Source organism: Oxyura jamaicensis, chromosome 3, assembly GCF_011077185.1.
Source record: "Oxyura jamaicensis isolate SHBP4307 breed ruddy duck chromosome 3, BPBGC_Ojam_1.0, whole genome shotgun sequence".
NCBI classification, from domain to species: Eukaryota; Metazoa; Chordata; class Aves; order Anseriformes; family Anatidae; genus Oxyura; species Oxyura jamaicensis.
The window spans coordinates 41,173,787-41,200,187 of NC_048895.1; the positions used below are offsets into that span (position 1 = coordinate 41,173,787).

Below are 26,401 nucleotides of genomic sequence, written 5' to 3' on the forward strand. Positions count from 1 at the left end.
TTCCTGAGATAGAAGTTAAATCATAGAATCATAGAATATCCTGAGTTGGAAGGGACCCTTAAGGATCATCAAGTCCAACTCTTGACACCGCACAGGTCTACCCAAAAGTTCAGACCATGTGACTAAGTGCACAGTCCAATCTCTTCTTAAATTCAGACAGGCTCGGTGCAGTGACAACTTCCCTGGGGAGCCTGTTCCAGTGTGCAACCACCCTCTCTGTGAAGAACCCCCTCCTGATGTCCAGCCTAAATTTCCCCTGCCTCAGCTTAACCCCGTTCCCGCGGGTCCTGTCACTGGTGTTAATGGAGAAAAGGTCTCCTGTCTCTCGACACCCCCTTACGAGGAAGTTGTAGACTGTGATGAGGTCTCCTCTCAGCCTCCTCTTCTCCAGGCTGAACAGGCCCAGTGACCTCAGCCGTTCTTCGTACATCTTCCCCTCCAGGCCTATCACCATCTTCGTAGCCCTCCTCTGGACACTCTCCAACAGTTTCATGTCCTTTTTATACTGTGGTGCCCAGAACTGCACACAGTACTCGAGGTGAGGCCGCACCAGCGCAGAGTAGAGCGGGACAATCACCTCCCTTGACCTACTAGCGATGCCGTGCTTGATGCACCCCAGGACACGGTTGGCCCTCCTGGCTGCCAGGGCACACTGCTGGCTCATATTCAACTTGCTGTCTACCACGACCCCCAGATCCCTCTCTTCTAGGCTGCTTTCCAGCGTCTCATCGCCCAGTCTGTACGTGCAGCCAGGGTTTCCCCGTCCCAGGTGCAGGACCCGGCACTTGCTCTTATTGAACTTCATACGGCTGGTGATCGCCCAGCTCTCCAACCTATCCAGATCTCTCTGCAAGGCCTTACCACCCTCATTCGAGTCCACGACTCCTCCAAGTTTGGTGTCATCAGCAAACTTGCTCAAAATACCTTCTATTCCTACATCCAGATCGTTTATAAAAATATTGAAAAGTACTGGCCCTAAAATGGAGCCTTGAGGGACCCCACTGGTGACCGCCCGCCAGCCTGACGCAGCCCCATTTACCATAACCCTTTGGGCCCTGCCCGTTAGCCAATTGCTCACCCATTGTATGATGTTTTTATTTAGCTGTATGGTGGACATTTTGTCCAGTAGGATCCTATGGGAGACCGTGTCAAAAGCCTTGCTGAAGTCCAAAAAAATCACATCAGCTGGTTTCCCTTGGTCCGCCATACGGGTGATCTTATCATAAAAGGAAATCAAGTTAGTTAGGCAGGACCTACCCTTCACAAACCCATGCTGGCTGGGACCAATGACTGCTTTGTCCCCCAGGTGCGCCTCAATAAGTTCAAGAACCATCTTCTCCATGATTTTACCAGGCACTGACGTGAGACTGACAGGCCTGTAATTGCAAGGGTCTTCTTTCTGACCCTTCTTGAAAATCGGCACAACATTTGCCAGCTTCCAGTCTACCGGGACCTCTCCAAATTCCCAGGATGCATGATGCATGGTTACTCTTTTTCTTGCTCAGGATTAATAGAGGAAAATGTATTTCATTTAAACTATCAGATATAAGATATGAGGGAATATCTGTTTTGTAGAATGGAAAAAAGCACATATTAGAGACTACTCTTGTACAAAAAACTGAGCCTCAAGAAGCTTCAAAGCTGTAGTCGTTAAATACAAAACGAGTTCCTTACTATGCACACTCTCCAGCACTGCTAATTTTATCATTTCTAGAAAGTGTGCCTATAGCAAGTGTTCACAGAAGTGCCGCTGGAGCGGGCTTTCTTCAGGGAATATCATCAGAGAATTCTTGTTCCTTCAGTGTTGCCAGTGTTTGGGTACAGTTGTCCACATTTGCGTGCCTTTTCCAAACGTTTGCCTGTGTTTGGATGCAGTCCTTAAGTGGTAGGGAAGTGCACACCAAACTAACTGCTAGCATTGGTCATCCATGAGATCACGTCTTTCAGATGTGAGCTACACCACAAAAACGTATGAAATGACCTTGCAGCTCTAGAAGGTTAGAGACAGGTTTGCTGCCACACACTTGCACTCTTTCAGCCACTAAGATTACTGATGGTCAGCAGTCATTTGGCAAAAATGCCCTACTGTATTTCCATGGAATACTCAAAATAGCCCAGAGGGAGAATACAGTTGCAGACGAGCATATTCCTCGGTTTTAGTTTTCTTATTATTGCTGACAATAGGGAAAAAACAGGAAGTGTATCTTTCCTGGCCTCCATATGGTGTTATTTCTGCATTTTTCATTCAGGATCACTAATTGAACATCCCAAGTGCTACCACTGACCTTAGCTGAACAGCGTAACATCACTGAATGTTAATGTTTCTTCTCCACTTCAGTTCCTTCTCATGTCTCTGCACCTGAATACTGTTCCATGAGTTCCTCTGCATGCCACTACATTTGGTGGTGTTTTCTTTGAACTGTCCTTTGAGCCTGGTCACCAGCTCTTCCTGCTGGGAATATTTCTTCTCTTTCCTTGCTCAGCTCTAGGTCTCAGTTCCTAAGTTTGGACACACAAAGAATCCCAAGATGCAGAGAAAGTCTCTGCTAAATGACACTTTTTCACTAGTTATGTGGCTGTAACTTTCAAATAAAATGGTAGATCTAGGCATGCCCAGTAGACTTAAAAATCCTCTAAGTTAGAGATAAAAGAGCAAACAAATGCCTGCACCAGTGCATGTCTGTGTGCACAATAATTCATATATATATGTATGAATTCATATATATATACATATATTTACATCTTTGTCTTTCCTCTTTTTTCAAATTTCATCAGCTGTGTAGAGGTAAAGGTCAACTATGTGATGAGATTTAAAAAAGCTTCAGTGTATGCCCTGAAAATCAGTATATTCTGTAGAAGGAGCTACATTCTCTGTTAGAGCTGGCTTCAGTTTTAGAGTCAAAGAAATCACCCACTGCATAGACCAAAATAATAATGTGTACCCTCCTAAAGATTCAAATTCATGGGAGTTTAAGTTTTTCTTTCTGCTTGATAGCAAAGTGTTTTTGTTTTGTTTTCAAAAAAATCAGTAAAAGCAAACAAAAAAAAAAACCCTACCTCCTAAGCTAGTAAAAGTAAATGAAACATTTTGACTGCTTGTTAAAATGTGAGGTCAGTGTCATCGATGGCATGTAGTTTAGATAGATGTTGGTATTCACTAGAAGTGTTTTCTCCAGCAGTTTTCTAAATAGATTGTTCTTCTGAAGTGTGTCGGTGGTCTCATGTGCACCTGTTGTCCCACGCAGAGGGGTTTTGCTGCCTCCAATTGCAGTGTTTCTCAGCAATAAGCAATCCGCTCTGTTTTAGAAAGTCATGTCTGGAGGAAATAAAAGCAAAACAAATAAACAAAAACAACAAACCAGCAAAGATCCCCTCCCTCCTTTTTGATCTCTCTACCTGAGATTGAAATGTTCAGTTTCTAGTCAGCGGGCAAAATAAGCTGCATTTTGCAGAAAGCCTCTGATTGCGATGATCTTCCTTCTTGTTTTGCTTAATTGCAAAGAGTGTTTTTGTGTGCAGATCAAGCTACAGACAAATTTTATGAATGTTACCATTTATAGTATTGAAATGCTTATCAAGACCGTATTTGTGTCTAGAATTACATGCTACTCTTAAAACTTTGTAGCACTTGGACAGCGATGAGGATTCTCCACTAGTAACACTTTCCTTTGCCTTGTGCATACTGGGCCGAAGGGCTTTGGGAACTGCAGCTCACAACATGGCCATCAGGTAAGTTTTGGGAATCCTTTTCCTCATCATTAAGTCAAGATCTGTTTGTGTTTTTTTCACTTACTGTATAATCTCAAAAGAACCTTAGAGCATGGTGTGAAGTATTTTCTCCGTAAAGAAAAAAAGAAAAAAAAAAAAAAAAATTTCTGTCATTGCTGGACACTTTTTACTTCAGTAATTTGCTTAATAACTAACACTAGTCTTTGTTTCATATGGCACAGCAGAATCTTGCGTAGTGTACCTATGGCTATTGCTTGTGTTCACTTGAGTCTGGCCTGGCTACTGAAACCCTGACTTCCTCCAGAGGGGGAATAAACTGCTAAGTAATCTGACAGCTAGTTAGCTAAATAATAAATATGTAAGCATCCTGTATTTCTCAAGGCTATTTTTCATAGTCATTGTGCCACTTCATTCTGGTGACTGAGAGAGAACCCTGCATGTCTTGAAACTGCAGCTGCATCTGTTCTTGGTCTAACATATTCATTCCGTCAGTCATTCAAAACACTTCTTCTTAAAAAATCTAGCTCATTACTTTTATTACTTGATTAAGTGTATTTAGGTTCTTCCAAATTCACTGGAGGTTCTAATTGGTTTGGGTTTTATAATGTACCTTTCATGCTGTTCTAGGTGTTCGGTCTGTGTAATTAATTGTATAGGTAGGGCATTTTATTAATAATCTTTACTTTTTTTTTAAAAAAAAAAAAAAAGTCTACCTTCCCACCTAATTTTAGTAGGTTTTTTTAGGTGTATTTGAAATCCCTGTGTTCACAGGAGTCTAGTAACAGTAAAGTTTAGTAAATATAGAGTTTTTAAGTGACTTTGCTGTATTGGCTCAAAAATTATGAATAAAGTTAGATAGCCTTCTATCAACAAATCCTTAGAGACAATTTGTCTTACTAACAAGTAAACAAAGGCAGCATGTGTGAATTTGAATGCATTTTGTGTTATAAATCAGACCTTTAAATATTAGCTCTAGTTTTGTTATCCTTCAATATGTTTGTAATGTCTGTTATCCTTCAAGATGTTTGTAATGTCTATTTTCACGTCTTTCAGTCAGTCATGCAAAATGTTCATGGCCCACATGGCTTGTTTCTTAGTGTGCTGCTCCTTTCTGCTTTCTCAAGTGGCTTTTGTTGCCTCTTTTCTGCCTGTTTTTGCATATTCCCTTTCTTTAATAGTTTTACTCTGTGTTGAGTTTATTTTCCCTTAATTTCCATACATTCAGATTAGTGCAATGTTTAGTAAATTTGCCCTGTTTTTTGATGATCAAAATTTTTGAGTATGGGAACATGATAGAAAAGTTGATGAGCATTTATGATTTTTTTACAGAAAAGATTAAAGTGATTTTGATCTGAGCCCACAATAGATATGTCACAGTGATACTAGAAATGCTTCTAAAAATATCACAAAAGCTTCCTAAAACTGTCAACACATTGCATGTACTTTCCACAGGATCTTAAAAATCTTCATTGTGATGATTTGGCACTAGTACAGGTACAGTAACAATGTCACCTATTTTTATTGGCTTACTTGCTTAGTAGCTAAGGCAAAGAGATAATATTATCGGAGACCTTCCAAAGCTTGACCTCAAAAGTATGAATGTTGAGGACAGTTATTTGGAAAGACTTTAAGAATTACAGGAGTCAGCTGTATTGAAGTCATTTTAAAATTGGGAACATAACCAGTGAACCAAATCAGGTTCTGTCTTTTGGGAAGTGGACACTCAAATATTTAAAAACATCTTTTCTTGCAGAGAAAAGTCTGTAGAAGGCAAAGAATTGTGGTAGTCATATGCATTGTACAGCTCTATCCCTGTTTTTCTGATTCTATTACATACAATCCTTTATCTTTAATTAAGTCCTGGTTTTCCTTTCTGTTAAGAAAGTGCTCCAAGGCAGTGTTGAATCATTATATTTTTAAAATGTACTTTATGTCATAAAAGGGATTAAATGGAAGCTTCTGTCAGAATCTTTTTCAGCACTTCTTCGCAAAAGCTTCTCTTAGAAAAGTTTCACTGTGAAAAACTGTGTCACTTACCCACCTGGGTAAGGTATCTTCAGTATCTTTCAACTGTCAGAAAGATCTGGGAAAAAAACAGGAATCTGAGTAGCACAATATAAGTTATAAATTGCTATGGCTACAAAACATGACTTGAGCTTGGGGAATGTTGTTTACTTTTGTCTCTAAAGAATTTATATATTTATTTTAATTCACAAGAATACTTCAATATAAATTATTGCCTAGAGAGAAAGGTGGGTACTTTACCCTCAGATTTCAAGACCTTTATCAAAAAAATCCCCCAAATTCAGCTGAGTACAGGACAGAGAGTAGTTCTTACCATACTTACTGTCTTTACTGCTTCAGGGATCATTGCAGCTTATTTAAACACAAAGAAGCAGTAAGTAGCAAGACTCTGATAGTTGTACATGGCATGCCAAGGAGAAGAAGACTTTGTCCAATGCATGCAACACCCATAAGGCCAGAAAATGTTTCCAAAGATTAACTTTTGGCAGTGAAGGCATGTCTCCCTCCTCTCATTCTGTATTTGATGGAGAGACTCAGCTCTTGCAGAGGGTAATTTAGAGCGCTATTGCTGGTCCTTGGCTGCAACTCTCAGCTTGCTGCAGGTTTATATTTAAGTCAGATGGGACAGAAGTACTTAGGAACATCAGAAGTTGGAGGAATCATTTCTTAGGTGATTTTTTTTTTAGCTCATTTTCCTTTAAAAGTCATTGTGATTATTTAGGTTAATCTGATTGGCACTTAGAAATGACCTTGAACTATGTCTTGGATTTTCTATTAATTCTGGCTGTGAAGCACCCGGTCTACGGTGTTGCTAGAGATTTCTTGATGAGTTTGAGATGTAATGGGCAGATAGGGGTTGTAATTTGCTTCCACACATGCTTATTTCAGTGAAGAATTTCAGATATGTTCAATGTGAGTAAACCGTCCAAGAAACTGCTCAGGTGCCCATGTTTTGTTCTCTGGGGTGACTGTGCAGGAAGGAGGAAAGTTTGTGTGGACAAAGTCTAGCCCTTGCTGTGTCTTGAGGAGTGACAGTCATCCAACTGCTTCACAAAAATAGGAATGCAAAGGTAACGTGCTACGTTGAGCTGTGCGCTACAGAATTGAGATTCGAGTTTACATTGTGTATGTAAACTATCAATTTGCACTCATTTACACATGATTTTGTGTAATCTATTAATCAGTAAATGTCACTGTGTAAGCCAAGGTTTTAAATGCTCTTATATAATGTATGTAAATAATTATTCAGTGTACCTGTTCATGGAAATGTCAGTAGAAACCCAACATTAACACTAGATTATACTATAAATGCATTCATTAGGAAGGCAGAACATTGCTATGCAAATCACATGCTCTTTTAAACTGTTATTAGGAGACATCCTGCACAAAATGCAATTTGAAGAATGACATGACATTACCATTCATTTATTCAAATGTGAGTGATATGTTTCAGTGTGCATCCATGGAAAAAATACTTAATAACGTTATTCAGCCTCTAGACCTACTAATAAATAAATGTTCAGTGTATGTTTCAAATTTGTAAATATAAGAAATTCTCTTAATAAAGTATCTCTCATCAGATACTTCCAGTGGGAGTTGGAGCAGGCAGTGCAGCTTTGTGTGTGCCAGAGCTGAGCAGAGCAGGAGAAGGGGAGAAAAGCTTGACCCTTAGCTCACAACCACAAATATCTAAAATACCAAATTTAAAGGGGCCGCCAGTGAAGATATTTCTTCGAGGTGAGCTAAGATGGACAGGTGATTACTGGCTCATAGGCATGCAAGTGTCTTTATTGCTGAAATAAATCTACATTTGATATTGGGAGAGGTCTATAACCTGCAGACAGAGGATTGGGTTTGGGGTACAAAATACACACAGACACATTCACCAGCTCATTAGCCATCATCCATTTGTACTGTCTGGGGCTTGTATCAAACATTTTTTATTCAAGTTGATGAAGCAATGTAAGGAGTGAAGGGGGGAGCATTTGCTTTGTCTCTGTTGCCCTCCCACGGTCCTTGTGGTATTCCTTCATCTCCTCCTTGCTGCACATCCTAGAGCTGCAGCATCCCCACACCTGCATGTTCAGAAACAGCTCGCCATTGTGATAGCAAGTTTTCAGGTCTTAGCTCAGAGGGTTGGAAGTGTTGCCAGATATAGTAGTTGTGTCTTTTCCTGATTAACATAGTTTCTTTGGCATCCAAATTTACCTTAACTAGTTTTTAAAATACTTAGAATGAGCCTGCAACTGCAGCAGATGACTAACTGAGGTATGTTCAAACGGGGCCAAGAAAGTAGCAACAACCTAGAGTCAGGGCAGAGATCAAAGCTGTTGGCTCCTAGCTTCCTTGTAATCTCATTAGAGTCTTAAGGAGAGAGCATAACAATGAGAGGAATAACAACAGCTGTATTTTATGTGGATTAAGGGCTGTGTGTTATAGGCTTGAGTTAGTGTCACATTATAGGTAGGAAAGCCTTGTCCGAAGCCTCATTACAATTGGCAGAGGAATAAAAAAATGGAATGGTTTTGTGAATACAGCAATGTCCTCCAGACCTCTCTGGTGGGAAATACAATACATAAAATAATTGTCTCTCAGCCTCCCGCCACCGCTTTGCTCCTTGTAACAGTCACATTTGTTCTTAGAAATGCTGGTTAGAGAACTTATTATGCAGAGGGATGAGAAATGGATGAGTCTTCCCAAACTAAGCACAGTGGGAGCTGTACATGCTTCCATCCACTCCCTCTGCTGATGCTCAGCTGCAGTTTGCATAGCTGTCCTAGTCCTGGCCTTGCTTTCAGCAGATGCTGCTGTTCACAGCAGCCTGTTTAGCATGTGCTGATGCCTGTAAGAACACTTTGATGTGAATGCAAACTCTTTGTCTACTTGGGCGTTCATATTTGGTCTGAAAGCCTCTAATGATGTAAAAACCAGTTCTCTTTCCTGCCTGCTCCTTCCTTCATCCTAGCCAACTTTTCATAGCAAATACAAGCAATGTTACTTTGGGGAAAACTATATCGCTGAGCCATCAGTAGGTGCACATTTTGGGGTTGTTTTTTTCTGCCTCATCCTGAAAAATGTATTTAGGTACAGTAGTGTTTTTTTTCAAGGCAGGGATTCATTCATATATGCTGCATGCTGTTTGCTGGGTGCTCCTCATTTCTCACCTGCTTCAGGGAGGTGATGTGTGGGTGCATGGGCTGTACCCACCATTTTTTTTCCTACCTGGTTTATTCTAAGTCTTTCCTAGCTATTAAGCAGGGTTTGTGTACATTATCATTTTCTGTACTCCAGAGATGATTGATCAAGGGTCAGCAGGGATTAATTCTTTGAAGACATGTAACAACTCCCATTGAAACCCGTGCTTGAATGTTTTGAAGCTCTGAGTGTACGTGCCTGCCTCTTAAACCTAGGCATGTTTTAATATGCAACTTAGTACTAATAAATGCAAATGAGGTAGGAATTCACAAGAGCTTCTCTGTGCTCCTACTGCTCCCAGCAGTGAGAGAAACCCTGCCTTACTGAGTGGCCTCAGTCCCACTGATCAGTTGATTTGTATTACACTGTGCTTTTGCAGAGAAAATCAGTATCCAGCTGCTTTTCTGGTAACAACATATATATCCTTCTGTTTTAATTTCTAAAACACGCAACCCACCATGGGCAAAATTAGAATGTTTGAGCTTGAAGGTAGGCCAAGCCATCTCCTAATCTCTCTTTTTCCCTCTCTCTGAAGAGAAAAAAATGTAAAATATTTTTTTATTTTCCAAAATAATTAAGAAAGCTCAATTAAGTGGAAAGATTATGCATTCTCTGGAGAAACTGTGGATGGTAATGAAAAACTCTAACATCTTAATGCTTTTTCTCCTCAGAGCGTTTACAATCTAAAAAATCAACTGTTGTAAGAGTGAGTAAAATCTTGGCAGGTAGATGAAACCATGTCCTGTGGGTTTGTAAGAGATGCCTGCTTTTTAACAGATGGTTCTGTTTTCCTCAGTTTCAAGATGAGTTCTTCAGAACAGTGTTAGGTCTGCGGTCCTACTATAACATTACCTAAGTGGCTGCTGTGTAGTTGTGGGGAGCTCACAATTCATAGTGCAGGCTGGAGCTGCAGGCCAACTGGTTCTCCTCACAAAGCCCTCATGCAACCATCTTCTAACAGCTGCTCCATTTTGTCCCTTTAACATCTCACTTCAGTCTCAGGTCCAGGCAAACTGTCCTCCAAGGTCAGGCAGAACTGGTTGCATCTAGTTGTACATACGAAAAAAGAAAGCCAGCCATGGTTGCTTTCAGGCTTAGTGTTTCGGTATGAAATGCCTAAGGTTGAATTCATGCTCTCACCTGGTTTGCTGATCAGTTTGTGAAACTCGGGATTCTTTTCAGCACGTCTGGTTTAATGTTTGTCTGGTTTTGAGTTTCATGGCAGAAGTCTCAGATTTGCTAAATGTATATTTTACAGCTGTTATTTTAATTATTATTTTTACCTTGCAAGCAGAACTGCTAACAGTGACAGGGCTGATCAGTACATTTTCAAATGAGGGGGCAGCTTCTGCTGCCTGACTAGGCATTGCCGAGCAGCTGGCAGTGTGGCGATGCAGCACCCTGATGACCCCAGTGATCCTCCCATCCTTAGGACTTACGTTCCAGGTGCCACGCTCCGTTCATGGCCAGATGCTTGCAGTGCAAGCAAAAGGAAAAACACCGACCCAGAGGAATGGGTTTGCAGTAGAAACATGCAGCCTTTGCCATATACCAACCTCAAGAATCCATCGCATGCATTCCCAGGTCCACGTCCTGGTTCTCCCTGTGGTGGGCAGATCTCTGGGGTCTGACTTGGTGGGCCAGACATGGTTTCTGGAACTGACTCTGCCTTTTTCCTGCAGTTTAGACTCCTTTCTTTATGGCCTCCATGCGCTGTTCAAAGGAGACTTCCGGATAGCAGCGAAAGATGAGTGGGTCTTTGCAGACATGGATCTGCTGCATAAGGTGGTTGCCCCGGCAATCCGTATGTCTCTGAAGCTACATCAGGTAGGGTCTTTTAAATTTATTTTTATTTTTTAACTTTTACTATTGTATTTGTTCTCTTATGGAAATACAGGAAAACTTGGAAACAGTCCAAAGAAAAAATGAGAGGGAAATGGAGTAGTTGTTGCCTTATTCTGAGAAACTTCCTTAACCAAAATGGAAAAGCTCAGAATGTATTTATTTTACATTCAGTTGATATGGGATACCCCCAGCTGTCCATTTGGAACTACTTTTATTGCAGAGCTTGCCCCTGCCTTTTTCATTAGAACAAAACTGATGGTCACGTTGTGTTTGACTTGTGGAGGTACCATAAGGATGGTTTTTAGCTTGAAAATAAATAAATTGATCAGTAAGTTTAAAAAATCAATAAATTGATTAGGCTAATTTTACTGTTAGTTTATCAGTCCTTTAGTGATGGGCAATACGTGAAAAACACTTCCATATATTAAAAGTCACAGCTGAGAGGAGTAGTGGGTTGAAGGGTTAGTGTCACAGCTGTGTTTGATTATGTCATGCTGTTTCTGACCCCATTCTGTTTTCAGTTGTAAAACTCTGGCACACCTCCATTGAAGTCACTCCAGTTTCTTTAGGTCAACTCCTGTATAGCTTGGAATTGATTTTGTTCTTGCTCTGGCATATTATTCAGGCTCATACACTTCAATAATGCATGGTATTTATAATTGCTCTGAAGTGGAACGGCTCTGAATTAATGCAAGAGAATTGGACAAAATAATGTTGTGAATGTAATCACTGGCAAGTATTGCTTTGTGACAGCTAATGAAGTAACACAATATTGTGATAGTTGTTGATGGATTCACAGTCTGTGCTTTGTTGTGGTTTTACATGAATGAAAAGAAGGATTTCCACAAGAACTGTGGAATGTCCCAGGTAATTCTGATCTCCCTCCAGATTACCCAAAAGCTCTACCTCCTGTGGTTTCCCACTTTATAACTTGTAAGTGGATAAGCTCTCATTCTCTGCCTTTGTCCAATGGAGAGATGAAATCAGAGCAGGTTACAACATAACACTTTCTGTATTACTCTTAAATCAATTGTTCTATCTCCCCCAACACATGCTGTGACACAAGTCATTTGGGGAGCAGAGTTTGGCAGACTGTCAAAAAAACAAACAAACCAAAAACTACAGGTTTTTGTTAATAGTTTTTGTGCCTTCATAAATATACCTGACCTCTTCAATACTTGTACTACCAGGACCAGTTCACCTGCCCAGATGAGTATGAGGACCCAGCAGTTCTGTATGAAGCAATCCAATCTTTTGAAGAAAAGGTTGTGATTTGTCATGAAGGGGACCCTGCCTGGCGCAGTGCTGTGCTCTCCAACAGAGAAGAGCTGCTAACCCTGAGGCATGTGGTAGATGAAGGAGCAGATGAATATAAAGTCATCATGCTCCACAAAAGCTACTTGAGCTTCAAGGTTATCAAGGTACACGAACCATCTTTCTAATACTGCAGTAAAAAAGGAGGAGGTTGATTGTATTTGTCAGAGTAGGGACTGGAGGCCCCAAGGGGAGCACTGTTCAGTTCACTTCTGTTTTGCACCATTAATTGTGTGCATCAAAAGCAACATCCCAGGCTTAACCAGGGAGTAGCTGCTCATGCAGTTCATAAAATCTGTTGGTACAAAGACACGGCATGCTTGCACCCTGCTACTGCTGTTCTACCTAGACCACATAGTTCTGTATTTTAAGTAACAAATGTTTTTATGTGGTCCACACTGTGTTTTACCTACCTGTAGGTCAACAAGGAGTGTGTCAGAGGACTCTGGGCTGGGCAGCAGCAGGAACTGATTTTCTTGCGCAATCGTAACCCAGAGAGAGGAAGCATCCAGAATAATAAACAGGTCTTGCGGAACTTAATTAATTCTTCATGCGATCAGCCACTGGGATATCCGATGTACGTTTCCCCTTTAACCACCTCGTACCTTGGGACACACAGCCAACTGAGGAACATCTGGGGGGGACCCGTCAGTTTGGACAACATTAAAAAGTGGTTCAGATCCAAATGGTTAAGGTAGGTGTTCAGTTTTGGTCATGGAGATAGACACTCTGCAGTCTCAGTTCCACTGTAATCTCTGTTAAGAGAGTAATTGCATACTGTTATCTATGAGTAAAAAATTAATTGCGGACAACTCAGAATGTAATAGAGCAGCCCTACAGACACGGCAGAAAACACATTCATTTGTGGCTTTTAAGCAAAGCTTTCCGTATGTTAGTCAAAATTCATTTTCAAATCACGTAGCAGTAGAGACGTTTCCCTTATTCAGGGGAATTTTACTGTTTAGTTCTTGTGAATAGGGGTGTCTTTTCTATAATTCAGTGACATGTCAGAAAATGAGGAAGTGTGTTGGTGGGTTATGCTCCAAAGCTTTGGCAATATAGATGATCATCCCCACATCGTTGTTCTTGACCAAAGTACAGGTAAAAACAGTTACACATTTGGAGGTCTCCTGACATGGGTGGCCCAAGTTCTCTGTGTGTGCAGACTGACCACGTGTTTGTTCCCACAAACAGAATGCGGAAGGACTGTCATGCAGCTCACCATGACAGAGGCAACGTTGAAGAAGTGGATAATGGAGGGGGGTCATCTAGCGGCAATTCCGCAGGTAACTCAAGCCAGAGCAGTAGCTCACAGCACACCAGAAATGGAACCCCTCAGTTGCAGGCTTCATCACATGACATCCACCAGCATGCAGGTATTTGCACAATTTACTTGGCTTTTTCTGTACTTTTCTCCCGAGGGGCCACATGGACAGATGCTTTTTGGGCTTCTCTCATATCCAGTGGAAAACTAATTTTAGAAAGGGGGACCTTTGTCTTTCCTGATGGCCAAGCATGTATAGGCGATGGCTTCCTGATTCTGTTCCAGATTTTTACAGGGAGAGTGTAAGACAAATGTGATGCATGTGGCTCACCAAGGGTTCCACTGTCAAACTATTTACTGTGTTATTTTTGGACTAGGAGGTACTACTAACAAAGGCAGAATGAGAAATTCAGATGGGAGTCTACGTGTGTGATACCCATTCAGTTTACATACTGACCCTGTGCTTATTGTTGACTGGGAACAGCAGAACTAAAAATATGCAAAAATCTTAATTATCTTAGAAGAAGCATGATGATTTGAGGAATTAGTTTGGCTGCTCATCAGCACTTGTGGAGAATAAACAAATAACAAATAACTCACTATGCCTATACATCAGTTACCAGGCGAAAATTAAATGTTGCCAGTCACTCTGTCAGTTAGCAGCTGAGCCTTTTTCATATTAAATTACAGATTCAAAAGTACTTCACATGTGTTTGTAAGGTAGAACTACCGGCCTTCACATTGGAAATGTACGTTAAGTTTGCCAGGGGGTCACTGTGGGACCTGTCACTAAGGGACCAGGATGTGATGAAAGGTCAGGTTAATTGACTGCGTTACAAGTTGTGGTATTACTGTATCAATTAAGGCAGATAACAAGAGGGTATAACACTTGTTTGTTTCCTGTTAAGATCATTTTGACCTATCATTAAAAATAATGGACAGGAATGGAGAAAATCTTGCCGTGAATATAAATCATGCTGTAAGGATAAAATAACTACCGCTTTTAATTGAGTCTAGCTTTAGACTAATCCCCAGGTGCATACTCATAACTTGACACTGCACTAATCTGAATGGCAAACTTAATTGTAAAATAACGATCCCGAGCATGCGATGCAATAATGAAAATTAATTGTGAATTGTTTAAAAGGATGTATTGGATGCCTAGAAAACCACAATCAAGAGAGGTCACGCTTAATTAAGAAAAGCTACCTGGCTGTGAGGTAAAATGAAGAAATGCACGACAAATGCAAGAAAATGGAAAACAGCAAATGTAAATCAGTATTCAGTCCCGAGAGAGAGTTGGTGGGAGAAAGAAAATGAAAGAAAGAACTTTCTGACTAGCACCATTAGGGACAACGGGAAGAAAGCTGATTTGCTGTTGTTTATTTTTTAAGAATATTAGAAGCACAAGAAATTGTAACAGTAGTCTCGATCCATCACTATATAAAAAGGTTAAGTTTTCAATAATGTAGAAATGAGAAAAGAACATGTCTGTTTTATACTTGGGAAAGATGCAGATGATCTATGATCTGATCATGAAGTAGTTCTTTGCATCCTAACAGCTACAGAGAACATTAAAGAGCAGCTATCAAAGCTATACGCTTAATTGAGCAAATCCAAATAACTCTCATTCAAGAAGGTTTTTAAAAGAGCTGCTTAAAAAGCAAGTTCTGTTTGATCTTCAGTAAATATCAGGACAGTACGGCGATAGCAGAGGACGAGGAAAAAGCTTATGCTATGTCAGATGCTAAAGAATGAATAGGGTCACCTGACTAATACATGCCTGTCAGTCTGTCTGTGGGTCAGTACTCTTGGCCTCCCATGCACAGTCCCTGTCCCCTAATTTAAGAAAGACCTTTGTAATTTGGAAGGAGTTCAAAGGAGAAAAAAAAAAAAAAAAAAAAAAAAAAAAAAAAAGATCAAAAATCTGGGAAATGTCCTGTAGTGAAAGATTAAAAGCTTTCAAATAATTTCTATTGGAAGAGGTTCTTTGATCCTAGTCTGTAAGTACTTACCTGGGCAACAACAGGTGACCGAAGACAGTTGCTTCTAGCACACTTGGATACAACAAAGCTAAACAAGTTCTAATTTGAAGTCAAGTGCACATTTTTAACAGTGAGAGTTAATAAATAGAGAAACAAGTGGCAAACGGTTAAGATGGATTCTCCCTGACCACAGATGTTCTTAACAATATTAGTAGTAATTAATGCCATACAGAAGTTAATTCCGGGAAGCTCTATGGCCTATGCTATATAGCATGGCAGACTGGATGATCACAGCAAATACTTCTAGTCTTATAATCTATGAATCAAGTGCTTTTAATGCTTTCATATTGCATTTTGCAGCCTGGTGCCACTGAGTCTGCAAAATGCAATTAAAGCCCTATATAAAAGTGCGACAAAAATCGGGAGCATTGGAAATGTGTGGGGTTTTCCCCCAAAGTGTCCTTATTTCATGATGCAGTTCAGGGAACACCCCTTGTTTCCTAATTGTTTTCAGGGGCAGAGTTATTTCTGTATAGATACGGGTGGTCCTGTCCAATGCTCTAACCTCCGCCTTGGGATGAGTATTGAATACTTTTGGACAGCGGTCAGCTTGGCAGTTGAAATCACAAACAGATGTTTGGCCGTGGTAGCCCCTGCACAAACCCACGCACTGCAGCCCTTCTGTTCCCACTTTGAATCTGTGCCTTTTATTTAGAAACGTAATGTATTAAAATAACCAGTGGATGCAGAAACTGCAGCGCTTACTTAAATAAAGCCCCTGGGTCTGAAGAACCTGCATGACCCCAGCGGCAGCACGCGTCCTCCCTGCTCGTCATGCCCGAAGTGCAGAGCATGCTCGTGGAGCTGTGCACTTCTGTCCTGTTGCTCTCAGAGATCACGGGGCTTTTACTGCCTGGGTAGCTGCTCTGCATGCCAGCCTAAGAAAATTATTTTTTTATTGTTCTGAGTATAACAGTAGAAATAATGATATATTGTAAATGTGGTGGAAAAGTGTCCAGTGCTTGCCAAACCACCTAGGTTGTTGCCCAGCTGAATGGCTCCAGTGAGGTAGGTTATGGCCCAGCTCTGCCATCTGACTCCATGCCAAGGTTCCTAATTTCTCTTTGCTTCAGCATCTGAAAAATGGGGCTAATGACACCAGCCTCTGGAAAGCAGGCCTGGGGATGTAAAACAGCATGGTGCAGCTATATAATGTAAATAGGTTGGATATGAAATCCTGCCTTACTAGATGCAATCCTTGTGAATTGAGCAAACAATCATATTTGTGAGCCACTGTGTGAGATTTATATTGCTCTATGCAATTTCAATACTTGGAAGGGTTTCAGTGCTTCCGTCCCCTCCATACTACTTGTATTGGGAAAAACCAAAGGGAAAAAAATACCAACAACCTGGAAATGCCTCAGACTTGTTTCCGTGTTGGTGGGTCTCAACAGATTATCTGCCTTTAACCCATAGCTATAGCTAGACAAGTGCTGGCTTGTGTTAATGTTTGGAGTTTCTTGGAAAGCCAAAAGCCAAGTAGGCACTCACATGACCCAGTGTTGGCTGTGTAAGCCTGGGTGAGAGGCAGTCCGCAAGCAGGTGTCTGGAGGGTTCACTGGCTGATAAGTTGATTTTATTTTTCATTCTGTGGCTATTTAAACATGTAAGCATAAGAAATACAGAAACGTTTTGTTTGCATGACATAAGGTGCTGATGTAAATGCTAAAAACGGCGGGGGGTATATGTATAGGAAGACAGAATTTGCCCAGGCCAGTTCATCCGCTCTATCCAACAGAGGCTGCATTGAGATGCTTCACAGAATGGGGCAAGAGCTGTATGTGAATCTCATTTAAACCTCCAACAGCTTACCTTAAGTAGGGGTGCTCTTATCTTTTCAATCTGTGATGTACTGTACATATCAATCTTGGATCTCAGTCAATCTGTCAGGCGTAAGAACTGTCTTGTAGTTGGAGTGCTGTCTTCCACTTGGCTGAATCCTCAAATTATCATTCCTCATATGCAGTTTTTAATTCACAGTTCTATGTTTTACTTTTGGGGCTAAGTTATACCAAGCGCTTTAAGGTGGATGTTCAACATCCCCTACTTTAGCGTCGTTATCAAAGGGGAGTGGAGTTAGAGCAACACTGCTCATTCACTGGGCAGGTTAAAATGTACGGGGCAGAAGAGGTGAGAGCCTGTGATCAGCGTACCTTTCTTGGTGTCTTTTCTCATTTTCCTCTCTTTTGACCCGGTGCAGAACCACTGGAGCGATTCTGACCAAAAGTCAGAACTATTGTAGTGGAAAAAATAGAAAGGTTCATAGGTTTAGCTGTTTCGCTCATGTCTGAGATTCTTGGATTCTTAAGCTGATACAACCCATAGTAACATGTATACACAGGACATTGTCCATAGCATGGACTTCATTAGGATACCACCGAAGACAGCACTTAAATATTTTACTCTTTATTTTAAAGGCAGGAGAAAACACAGGAGTCAGTCTGTCCAGGCACACGCTGCTTTAAGCCAAAGGCCCCCTGTTTCAAGTCACTCTGGACCAATTGTGGAAAGCCGCCAGCCTTTCATCCAGACATCTACATCTGCCCATGAAATTGCCCAACGGCTTTCAAGTAGCCAGCTGTCACTCCACAACTCGGCAACATCTGTGTTTTCTCAGTCCCCTGCTGTTCCCGTTGCCGGCCAGCTGACTGTGCAGGACCGAGCCGCTGCACTGCTCAGGTCCAGCCTGGCCTCGTCTACCAGCTCAACTCTCAGCCTGCTGTTCGGCAAGAGAAGCTTTTCAAGTGCTCTGGTGATTTCTGGGCTCTCAGCTGCGGATGGAGGTAACACCAGTGACACCCAGTCGTCCAGCAGCATGAACATCGCCATGGGTCCTTCTGCCAGAGCAGCGAGTCAGGCAACTCGGGTAAGGCTGAAGCCAGAACAGCGGTACTGGCCGTGAGCTGCCATGCTGCTCACCTGTCAGGTTCTTGAACCACTGGTTTCTTACTTCTCTTGTAGTCTTTTTTTTGAATTTTTGGTATTTGGGATTTCGCATCACAATGAAAATGAGACTGTTTAGTATTTGTGCGTATATGGGTGATGTATTCGTTGGTAATGGTAAGCTGGCCATTAAGAATGCACCTGAAATTGCAAAACTGGGACAGAAAGTTGCTCTTCCTTTTACTGAGACCAGGGACTCAAGCCTCTGTTTTATGCAGCCCAGTGGGAAGTACCATCATAAGCAGACTAAGTAGTATGTTTCTTGCTTGCTCACTCAGGACTGAATTATTTGTACAAAGGGGAATGGCACCCACTAACAGTGCACTTGTTCTGTCTCCTTTGACCTGAAATTCAATCCAGGACTTTGAAACCTTATTACTGAAAGGGTTAGTCAAAGGAAGGCTGCAGGAATTATTTCCCAAAGGAAACTGAAAAGCCTTCAAAGAAATCTGCATGCACTGTGAATCAGCATTTTCTAACAGAAAAATAGTGCACACAATTTCAAGCCTTCATCCCAGTAGGCTTCCAGTTCAGTTTCCTTCTTCCCTGGAAAATTCAGTGCACATACTAGTGCTACTGTTTCATCGTCTACTGAAATGTATTTAACTTTGGTTGCCATCTATTGCTTTCCTGTATTTTAAAACCTTTACCTCGACACTACAGAGCAGTAATGGGAGAAGATGGATTAGAGATAAAGGGTGGCTGCAACTAGAGGCCGACAACGTAATTAAGACTGACTTTCACATCTGGCCTATCAAAATGGAAATCAAATTGGCAACGGGAAAATTGAGGATATGGAAAGTCCAAAACACTTTCCAGCTAATATCATTCCAAACTGTGTATAACTTCCCTAATTTTCAAAGAATTCTCCAACTCCCAAGTGAAAAAAGCTCCTTAGCCTTTGTGTATTTTGCTCTCAACCCAAAAATGCCATTTATGGTACAGTTTATGAGGTTTTGCTGTTAACTTCAACAGAATTTGACTGAACATTACTCATCTGGGTTCAATCCTGCTTTAGTACTCTAATAAGCTTTAATAATATGTACAGCTGAACATATCAGATGACAAGGTGTAATGCCAACTTTCAACAGTTTACAGTCTAAGTCGCAAGAATTCAGCCAATCTGCAGTGGTGAGTAGCAGTGGTGGGATTCACCTCGTTTGACTTTCAGCCATGTAAAATTTGGGTGTGAAGTTTCAGTAGATCATTGGTGTGGCCTCTGCACTCAGAAGAGAGGACAATCCAGTTCATCCTTAGAGCTGTCAGAAGGAAAGCTTCCTTTGGAAGACTCATCAGTCCCTGCCAACCACTGGCAGCCTGGATGATACACTTAAGACTACGATGCTATATGTAGGTGAGGTGAGCTCTGGCCAAAAAGTAACTGCTCGGAGTCCAGGTGCTTCTTTGATCGAAAGCGCTAAGGAGGAAGCATTTTACTTAATACAGCACAGTTCTGGAAAGCTTTCATAGTTGTGAAGATCCTACAGTGGGGTGACACTGTGCATAACATTTTCAGGTTCATAATTGCATTCCAGTTCTGCTGCAAAGGTTCCTTTGTAACTTAGATTTAAATTTGGTGTATAAAAGCAGCCCCAGACTAACCTGATTTAACTTCTTAGAAGTTAGCCCTGCTTAAAGCAGGGGTTTGGACTGGATGACCTCCAGAAGTCCTTTTCAATCCAAAGTATTTTACAGCTCTCTATGCATGTACATTTGTGGTACTAAAGCTCTAGCTCTAATTTTCTTTCCAAATTTATGCATTACAAGTACCTGTTCACTCTTCAGAAGTCCCTTGTGAATTATGCATGTTAAGAATCCCATGCAGTCTCACGGAATGACATTCCTAAATCAATTTTTAACTTTTTTACCTGTCACTTCAAAAAACAGCTGAAGTGTTACTTAGAATAATCTCCTCGACTCCTTCTTTTTTCTCTCTAGCAGCTCACCGAGACCTGCGATGCGACGGAAGCTACGGAATCTAGACTGCGTCGAGAGCAAGGTCCGGCCCATGCCATATTCATGAGCCAGACCCTGGAGTGCAGAAGGGCCAGCCAAGAAGACATGGCCCTGGAAGACACGGCTTCTCAGCAAAGCCTCTCTGAGGAGCAGTGAGGAGTACCGCTAGCGCAAGGGCCACACGCTTCTCAGAATTAAAGACAGTTAGGTCAGGGAGCTGCAGGTGGGTTTAAGTTCTTTCAAATGTAACAAGCAACCTCCAAATGTTTATTTTTCTAACTTCTAAGCAAGAATATACAGGGCACATGTTCTTCAGCTAAAGGCCTTGGCATGGGTGGGGTTGGAAGATGTCATAAAAAACACGGTGCCACTTCATCTCAGGTTCTTGTAAATGCTAGAACAACAAATACAACCTGTTTGACATTCCTTCCCCTGCAGAGGTGTTGACACTCTTGTGGTGGGAAAAAAAGAGCATAACAGCTGGCATCGCGAGTGAATACAATGGGAAACACTAATACAATTCAGTGAAAAGCACACAAGAAATCTCTTTCCTGCCATAGCTAGACAGCTGATTGCATGCAAATTAATTGGCACTTGATTATAATGTATAGCAAAGGACAACTTTGAACAGAAGCAACGAATGCGTAAAAGGACAGTACAATGTGTACTGTAACCGTAGAGCTAAATCTGATTATTTTCTTCCCAACAGCAAATCTTCTTTATTTTCCTTCAACATGTTACGCAGGTGCTAATTATGAATAGCAACATAGCATCACACAGACTGATACACTGCATGCAGCTATACTGAAACATTGTGTGAACAAACCTTGCTAAAAACATTAACAAAAGTCAAATGTGAGAAAAGAAACTAGCCAGTGCATGGAAAGCCTTCACAAAGCATATGGTGCACCTTATTTGCAAAGAAAGCAGCTTTGTATTAACAGCTGCTCTTAGGTATAATCTCATGCTCCTGTTTGGTTTACAGCAGTGTTTCTCAGATTCCAGGCAACAGCCCCCTTGGGAGATGCAAAAGGGCCCGGGAGAGTTCTCCTCAAAAGCAGCAAAGTGCAAAGCAGACTGGTAATTATTGGCTGCATTTGTAGTGGGCAGGGAACAGCTAAATGCCTTTAATTGCTGGACACAACTCAGTGTCCGTAAACACTTGTAGCCAGTAATTACAGAGCATTCTGATTTCCCTCCCCCAGAGAAACTGAGCTGCTGCCAATTTAGTAGTTGCATAAAGACGGATGAGGCAAAAAGAGAAGTCGTGCTTTCACAAAGTTTGAGAAACACTGATTTACAGGAATCCATGACTACTATGGAAGCCAAAAGGCTACAACAACTCCTTACTGTACTATACTGCATAAACACACATGCGAGCGCGTTTCATTTTGTTGTTTTTGGTTTTCTTTTTTAATTAAAAAATTTGCAGCTATCAGTGTCTTGCTATTCCTCTTTACTGTATCATAGATTGTTTCTAATTCTCCTCACCACAATGGGCAGCCAGGCTGGCTTGTCCCAATTAACAGGAAAGATTTAACAAGAGCTGCTGTAGCTAAGTCTTATTACCATTAGATGATGCACAGTTGCATTCTGAGCTTCCTACTGTGCCACACTTGAAATTATAAGTAGTAAAACTAAATAACACCTAGTGAAAAGAAAACCATCCAAGTCTGCTTTGTGGGGCAGCAATTTTTGTATTTTCTTATGTTGAATTATTTTCACTTGTTTTATGAAGTTGAGAAATCTTTTGGTTTTCTTTCACTTCAGATCTTGACAAATTCATTATTTATAATGCTCAGCATAATCTAGGTGAAATTCTGCTCACGTTTACAAGGGGAAAAGCAAACTATTAATGTAAAGTCCTTGAGACGGGGTCATCAGTGTGGTTTAGGCCCTGCTAGCATCACCTCCAGCATCCAGGTGTGATGTGGAAGAGTAAACTGACTTCAGCTGCTCCTTTCTGAGCACTTCTGGCAGATGTTGCCATGCCTCCCTCAAGTGGAGTGCTTTGCCCTATTTCTGCCTCGGGGACTTTTACACTGCAGTCTACCAAGATAAACCATCACCACTTTGTCTTTCTAAACCCTGCTATATGTGGAAGCAGGACAAACAGCTGCAGAAAGTACTAAGCTCCCTTGTTAAGTTACCCTCACATAGGCTTATGATTTTCAAATATGTAACATAAATCTGAATTTACTTCCATAAAAAATAACTAATTCCAATAGTCCCAGCTAACCTCAGTTATTCTGTGCATCCAGCTTGAGCAAACTAAACCGGACTGGGAAACAGCTGCACAAATTCTTCCATTGCTGCACCTGCTTTAACACCAACAGTGACGCCTTCCAACTGCACCACTTCAAGAGACTCGCCCATCTCCGCAGCCGCCCTACAGTTCCTGACCCAGCTCCAGTCACCAGTGAGGACAGGAGGGTGCAAGGAGCCCCGGCTCCTGCTGCAAGGGGTGGCTACCAGGAAAGGCCTGTCCTAACTCACGTCTTGCTTTGTTCAGGCACAGCACACAGGCAGGACAGAAGAGGATTTAAACACAAGTAATTTACTTTTAGTATCCGTATCTTCTCTAAGTTTTCTTTTGCTTTGAAGTTGTTACTGTAGCATGGTGACTTGAAGAACAAAAGATTGACCATTACTAACAGTATCAAATTTAAATAAAATTAAAAAAGATGTCAGCATAAACGTTCCTCAACATTTCTACATAGTTTCAGAGACAGAGAGGCAGATGTTATCAAGACTAGTGCTATATGCAGTGTTTTTAGATGTGGACCAATTCTACAGAACTACAAGACGTGATGGTTACAAATAAACCTGCAACCAGGTACGAGGTTGTACTGACCCTAAAGAACATGAAGCAGACATGGACCCAGTCACTCTGTGTCAATACGTGATTGATAGAAGACGTATTTAAGGCTCTGATGCATGCAAAGCTGACAAATAGGCAGCTGACCTTTACACTTCCTTTCAGTAAGAAAGATGCTCAGAATCTGCATAGCCCTAAAAGGCACCCAAGGCCATAGGAATTCCATTCTCAACACTAATGTCTACACAAAGGCTTTAGACACACCTCATTTTATTCCTGAAAGAGTAAGCAGCTTAGTACTTAGCTCACACAGGAGAGGCTTGGTGTTGCAAGGTGAAGGCATCTGTGATACCTCAGGAACTCCACTTGTCAGGCAGTTCGAGGCTCTAATGAGAAGGAGCAGCAACTTTCTCTGCTTTTTAGTCAGCGGCTGCACTGACCAGCTCTGGAGCGCCCCACACCATTGTAAAACTCGGCCTGGAGGTCGCTCAGGTTGAGCAGTTTGCTTACCCTATGCATTTGATCACTTATCACAGTATGGCAGTGGAAGGACACCACGGCCAACACGTCAGCACCTTTTATGAGCAGTTCCAGTTTGTGTCAGTTTTGAAGATCCCAGGTGCTAGGCCTGAGTTTTCCCAGTGGCAGTGGCTGCCACTTACTTGTCAGGGTCCTAGGAGAGAAGCCAGCTGGGTGCTCACTCAGCCAGCCCTGAACCTTTCTGGTTCTGAAACCTGAGAGCAGAGACACTCTCAATGCTGGCGGTCTGAACTCACTCTTGGAGGAGATCACCCAAGCCACAAGAGCAGCCAGTACCCGCGGTTCTTTCATGGAAATGGCAGAAGGGATGAGGAGACGGAGGCCCCCCAGGTAACAGCAGCCCTGTTGAAGAGAAACACTGGGCATGATTTTCTGCACACTGCCTTGATGGGGCCCTCACAACGGGAGAGCTGGGAGAACACCTACAGTACAGCAGGCTACAGGCAGGAGGTTAATGAGCATACGGTGAAACAAGCACAAATATAGCACTTCAGCCCTCATGTTACTTGGGGGATATTCACTGCCTGCTCTCATTTTGTTTTCCTGTACTTTCTTTTCACAAAAGATAGGCTCTAGTTCACATCACACAGTAAAAGCCAGGTGGTAAAACTCCGAAGGGTGAAGCATGCCGAGACCTGGTCAAAAGATTTTAGTAACATTTTACCAAAGCCAACCACAGGCTGCTCAACTGCTTGCACCCACCAGGTATGCTGGAAGTGCCTTACAAACGTCTAATGTACGTATATCCATATACACACACATACATGTGAACTGTCACTGAAAAGTCTCGCTCTGTTTCCACAGACAGAAAATCTTAACGTTCTTGGCATTTAAGACAAATGTTAGGAAGAACACTTAGCACAGTGATTCTTTTTTCTCTCCCCAAGACAGCCAGGTACTCTCCATCTGTAACATTCTGGAACTATGAAGTTCTTAGGAGTCTCTGCAATGCTATTCGATGCTTTTTTAAAGAGCTATTTACTAGAATAAAGCAAGAAACGTCACTTGCATTTGGCTCCAGCCCACCAAGTGACTGCACTTCTCTTGCTGGGAAATTTAAGTTAAGGATTAGCTGAATTCTATGCAGCTCATTTTAGAAGATTAGAATTACCAGTGAAATTCTCCAGCATGTAATAAGCATCTTCTCATCAATGTGTGTTGGTTTTTTTTTAACTACCCAATTATTGCCATTTTTAGATTGCTCCCTAGACTGGGAGCTGGTATTTAATTACAGTGTTTCACTAGTGCTTGTACATCCTTAAATCTGCAAGACAGACATATTACTTATAATTAACTTTGCAGTAGGTCCAGTGTTAAAGATTCACCTCTCATTCAGCCTTCTCAGAGTTTTACAAGTCAAAAATGGTCTAATGCATGATAAATAATGCAGGCCCTGTTTATTCCATGCTGTGTGCAATTTTATGTTGGAATTACAAGCCTCCTTGCCAAAAACGTCCTTGATTCTCAGGCTCTGAGAGAATAATTGGTACCTCATATTCCCTCCTTTTTTTGCACCAATTAAAACCTGCAGGTGCACTAATGTTGTCATCTGGAATCTTGCTGGTACATCAGAGGTTATTTTCACCAAATGTGTGCTATTAGTAAAATTAGCCCATCGGGGGAATTGGGAATGCTCTGTTTGTTGTTACAGTTCTCTCAAGGCTTTCCAAATATTTTACTAGTGCAAGACCAGACAATAAATTTTTTACCTCTAAAGTAAACACAAGGTGTCATAAAAACTAACTTCATTTGGAAATATTACTTTCTCCCTCGGTGCGTATTTGAAACAGGCAAATCATTTCTTTAGGACTGTCTCAGATTTAAGGCCAGAAATGACTGTTAAGATCATCTAGGATCACCTGCTGAACGCAGACCACAAAATGTCTTTTTATTTCTCTTAAAAGCATGGTGTAGCTCAGAGAGAAGATAAACTTGAAGAAGATCAACAAAATAAAGACTCACCCATCTTGAGATAGGCAGCAGAAAGCAAGAGCCCCTGATGTCAGTGGCAAAAATACCCTTCAGTTTAAAGGGGCTGATGTTTCATTCACAGTTGAGAGAAGGAAAAATTCACCTCCAGTGTCGGTAAGTTGTTCCAGTGACTAACTCCCCTCACTACAGAAAGTATTCCCTGTACCATGAGACCATGTACAAGGCACCATCAGCACACTGCTCAAAAGTTATGAGAACTGATGATTTTTTCCAGTCTAATTATGCAACCACAGTAAGCATCATGGCATGGTTTGCAGGGCAATATACCTATTACGAGGAATTAGTATCGATTAACAGTGACGAAGTGAACTGCTTGAACTGGAATTTGGAGAACTGAGCTCTGCCATCACTCCTGAAGAAACACCCCTTCCCACCCTCTATGTAAGTGTCAAATACCTCCATTTTATTTAGCTTTAAAGGTCAGTCCTTCCCTAAGACTTGCTAGAGTTTCTCTAATTATGTAAACCTTGAAAGAAATATTTTCCAACATATTTTACAGCTTACCTTCTTTGACTGAAGTAATGGGACGTTCAGAATTATTGTCGAAAGTCTATGGCATGTAGCCCTGACAAAGTTTGCTTTGGTCTCAAATCTTTCACCTCTAACAAGGTGCCTCAGCAGTGCTTTGTGTTTAACATTAACAAGCAGAGAAAAAAGCACCACGCAACCACTGCAGGAGTTTTCAGGCTTCATGGTTTAAGTATCTGTTTGAGAAATATCTAGATTCTGGCTTCT

The 26,401-nt window shown here is 41.5% G+C and overlaps 1 protein-coding gene across 2 annotated transcripts in view; it reads left to right on the forward strand.

Moving 5' to 3' along the window:
• PCNX2 (pecanex 2) overlaps positions 1 to 21,751 on the forward strand; it is a 155,081-nt gene extending 133,330 nt beyond the window's left edge. Inside the window, exons 28-34 of one of the 2 annotated variants that reach the window (XM_035323215.1) lie at positions 3,626 to 3,729; positions 10,632 to 10,776; positions 11,985 to 12,215; positions 12,528 to 12,802; positions 13,303 to 13,484; positions 17,835 to 18,283; positions 20,302 to 21,751. In XM_035323215.1, the coding sequence (XP_035179106.1) occupies positions 3,626 to 3,729; positions 10,632 to 10,776; positions 11,985 to 12,215; positions 12,528 to 12,802; positions 13,303 to 13,484; positions 17,835 to 18,283; positions 20,302 to 20,472 (1,557 nt within the window). In that variant the 3' untranslated portion in view covers positions 20,473 to 21,751. Of the gene's footprint in view, positions 1 to 3,625; positions 3,730 to 10,631; positions 10,777 to 11,984; positions 12,216 to 12,527; positions 12,803 to 13,302; positions 13,485 to 17,834; positions 18,284 to 20,298 lie in introns of both variants that reach the window. The other variant, XM_035323214.1, reaches the window with a different exon arrangement.
• Positions 21,752 to 26,401: the final 4,650 nt, after the last annotated feature.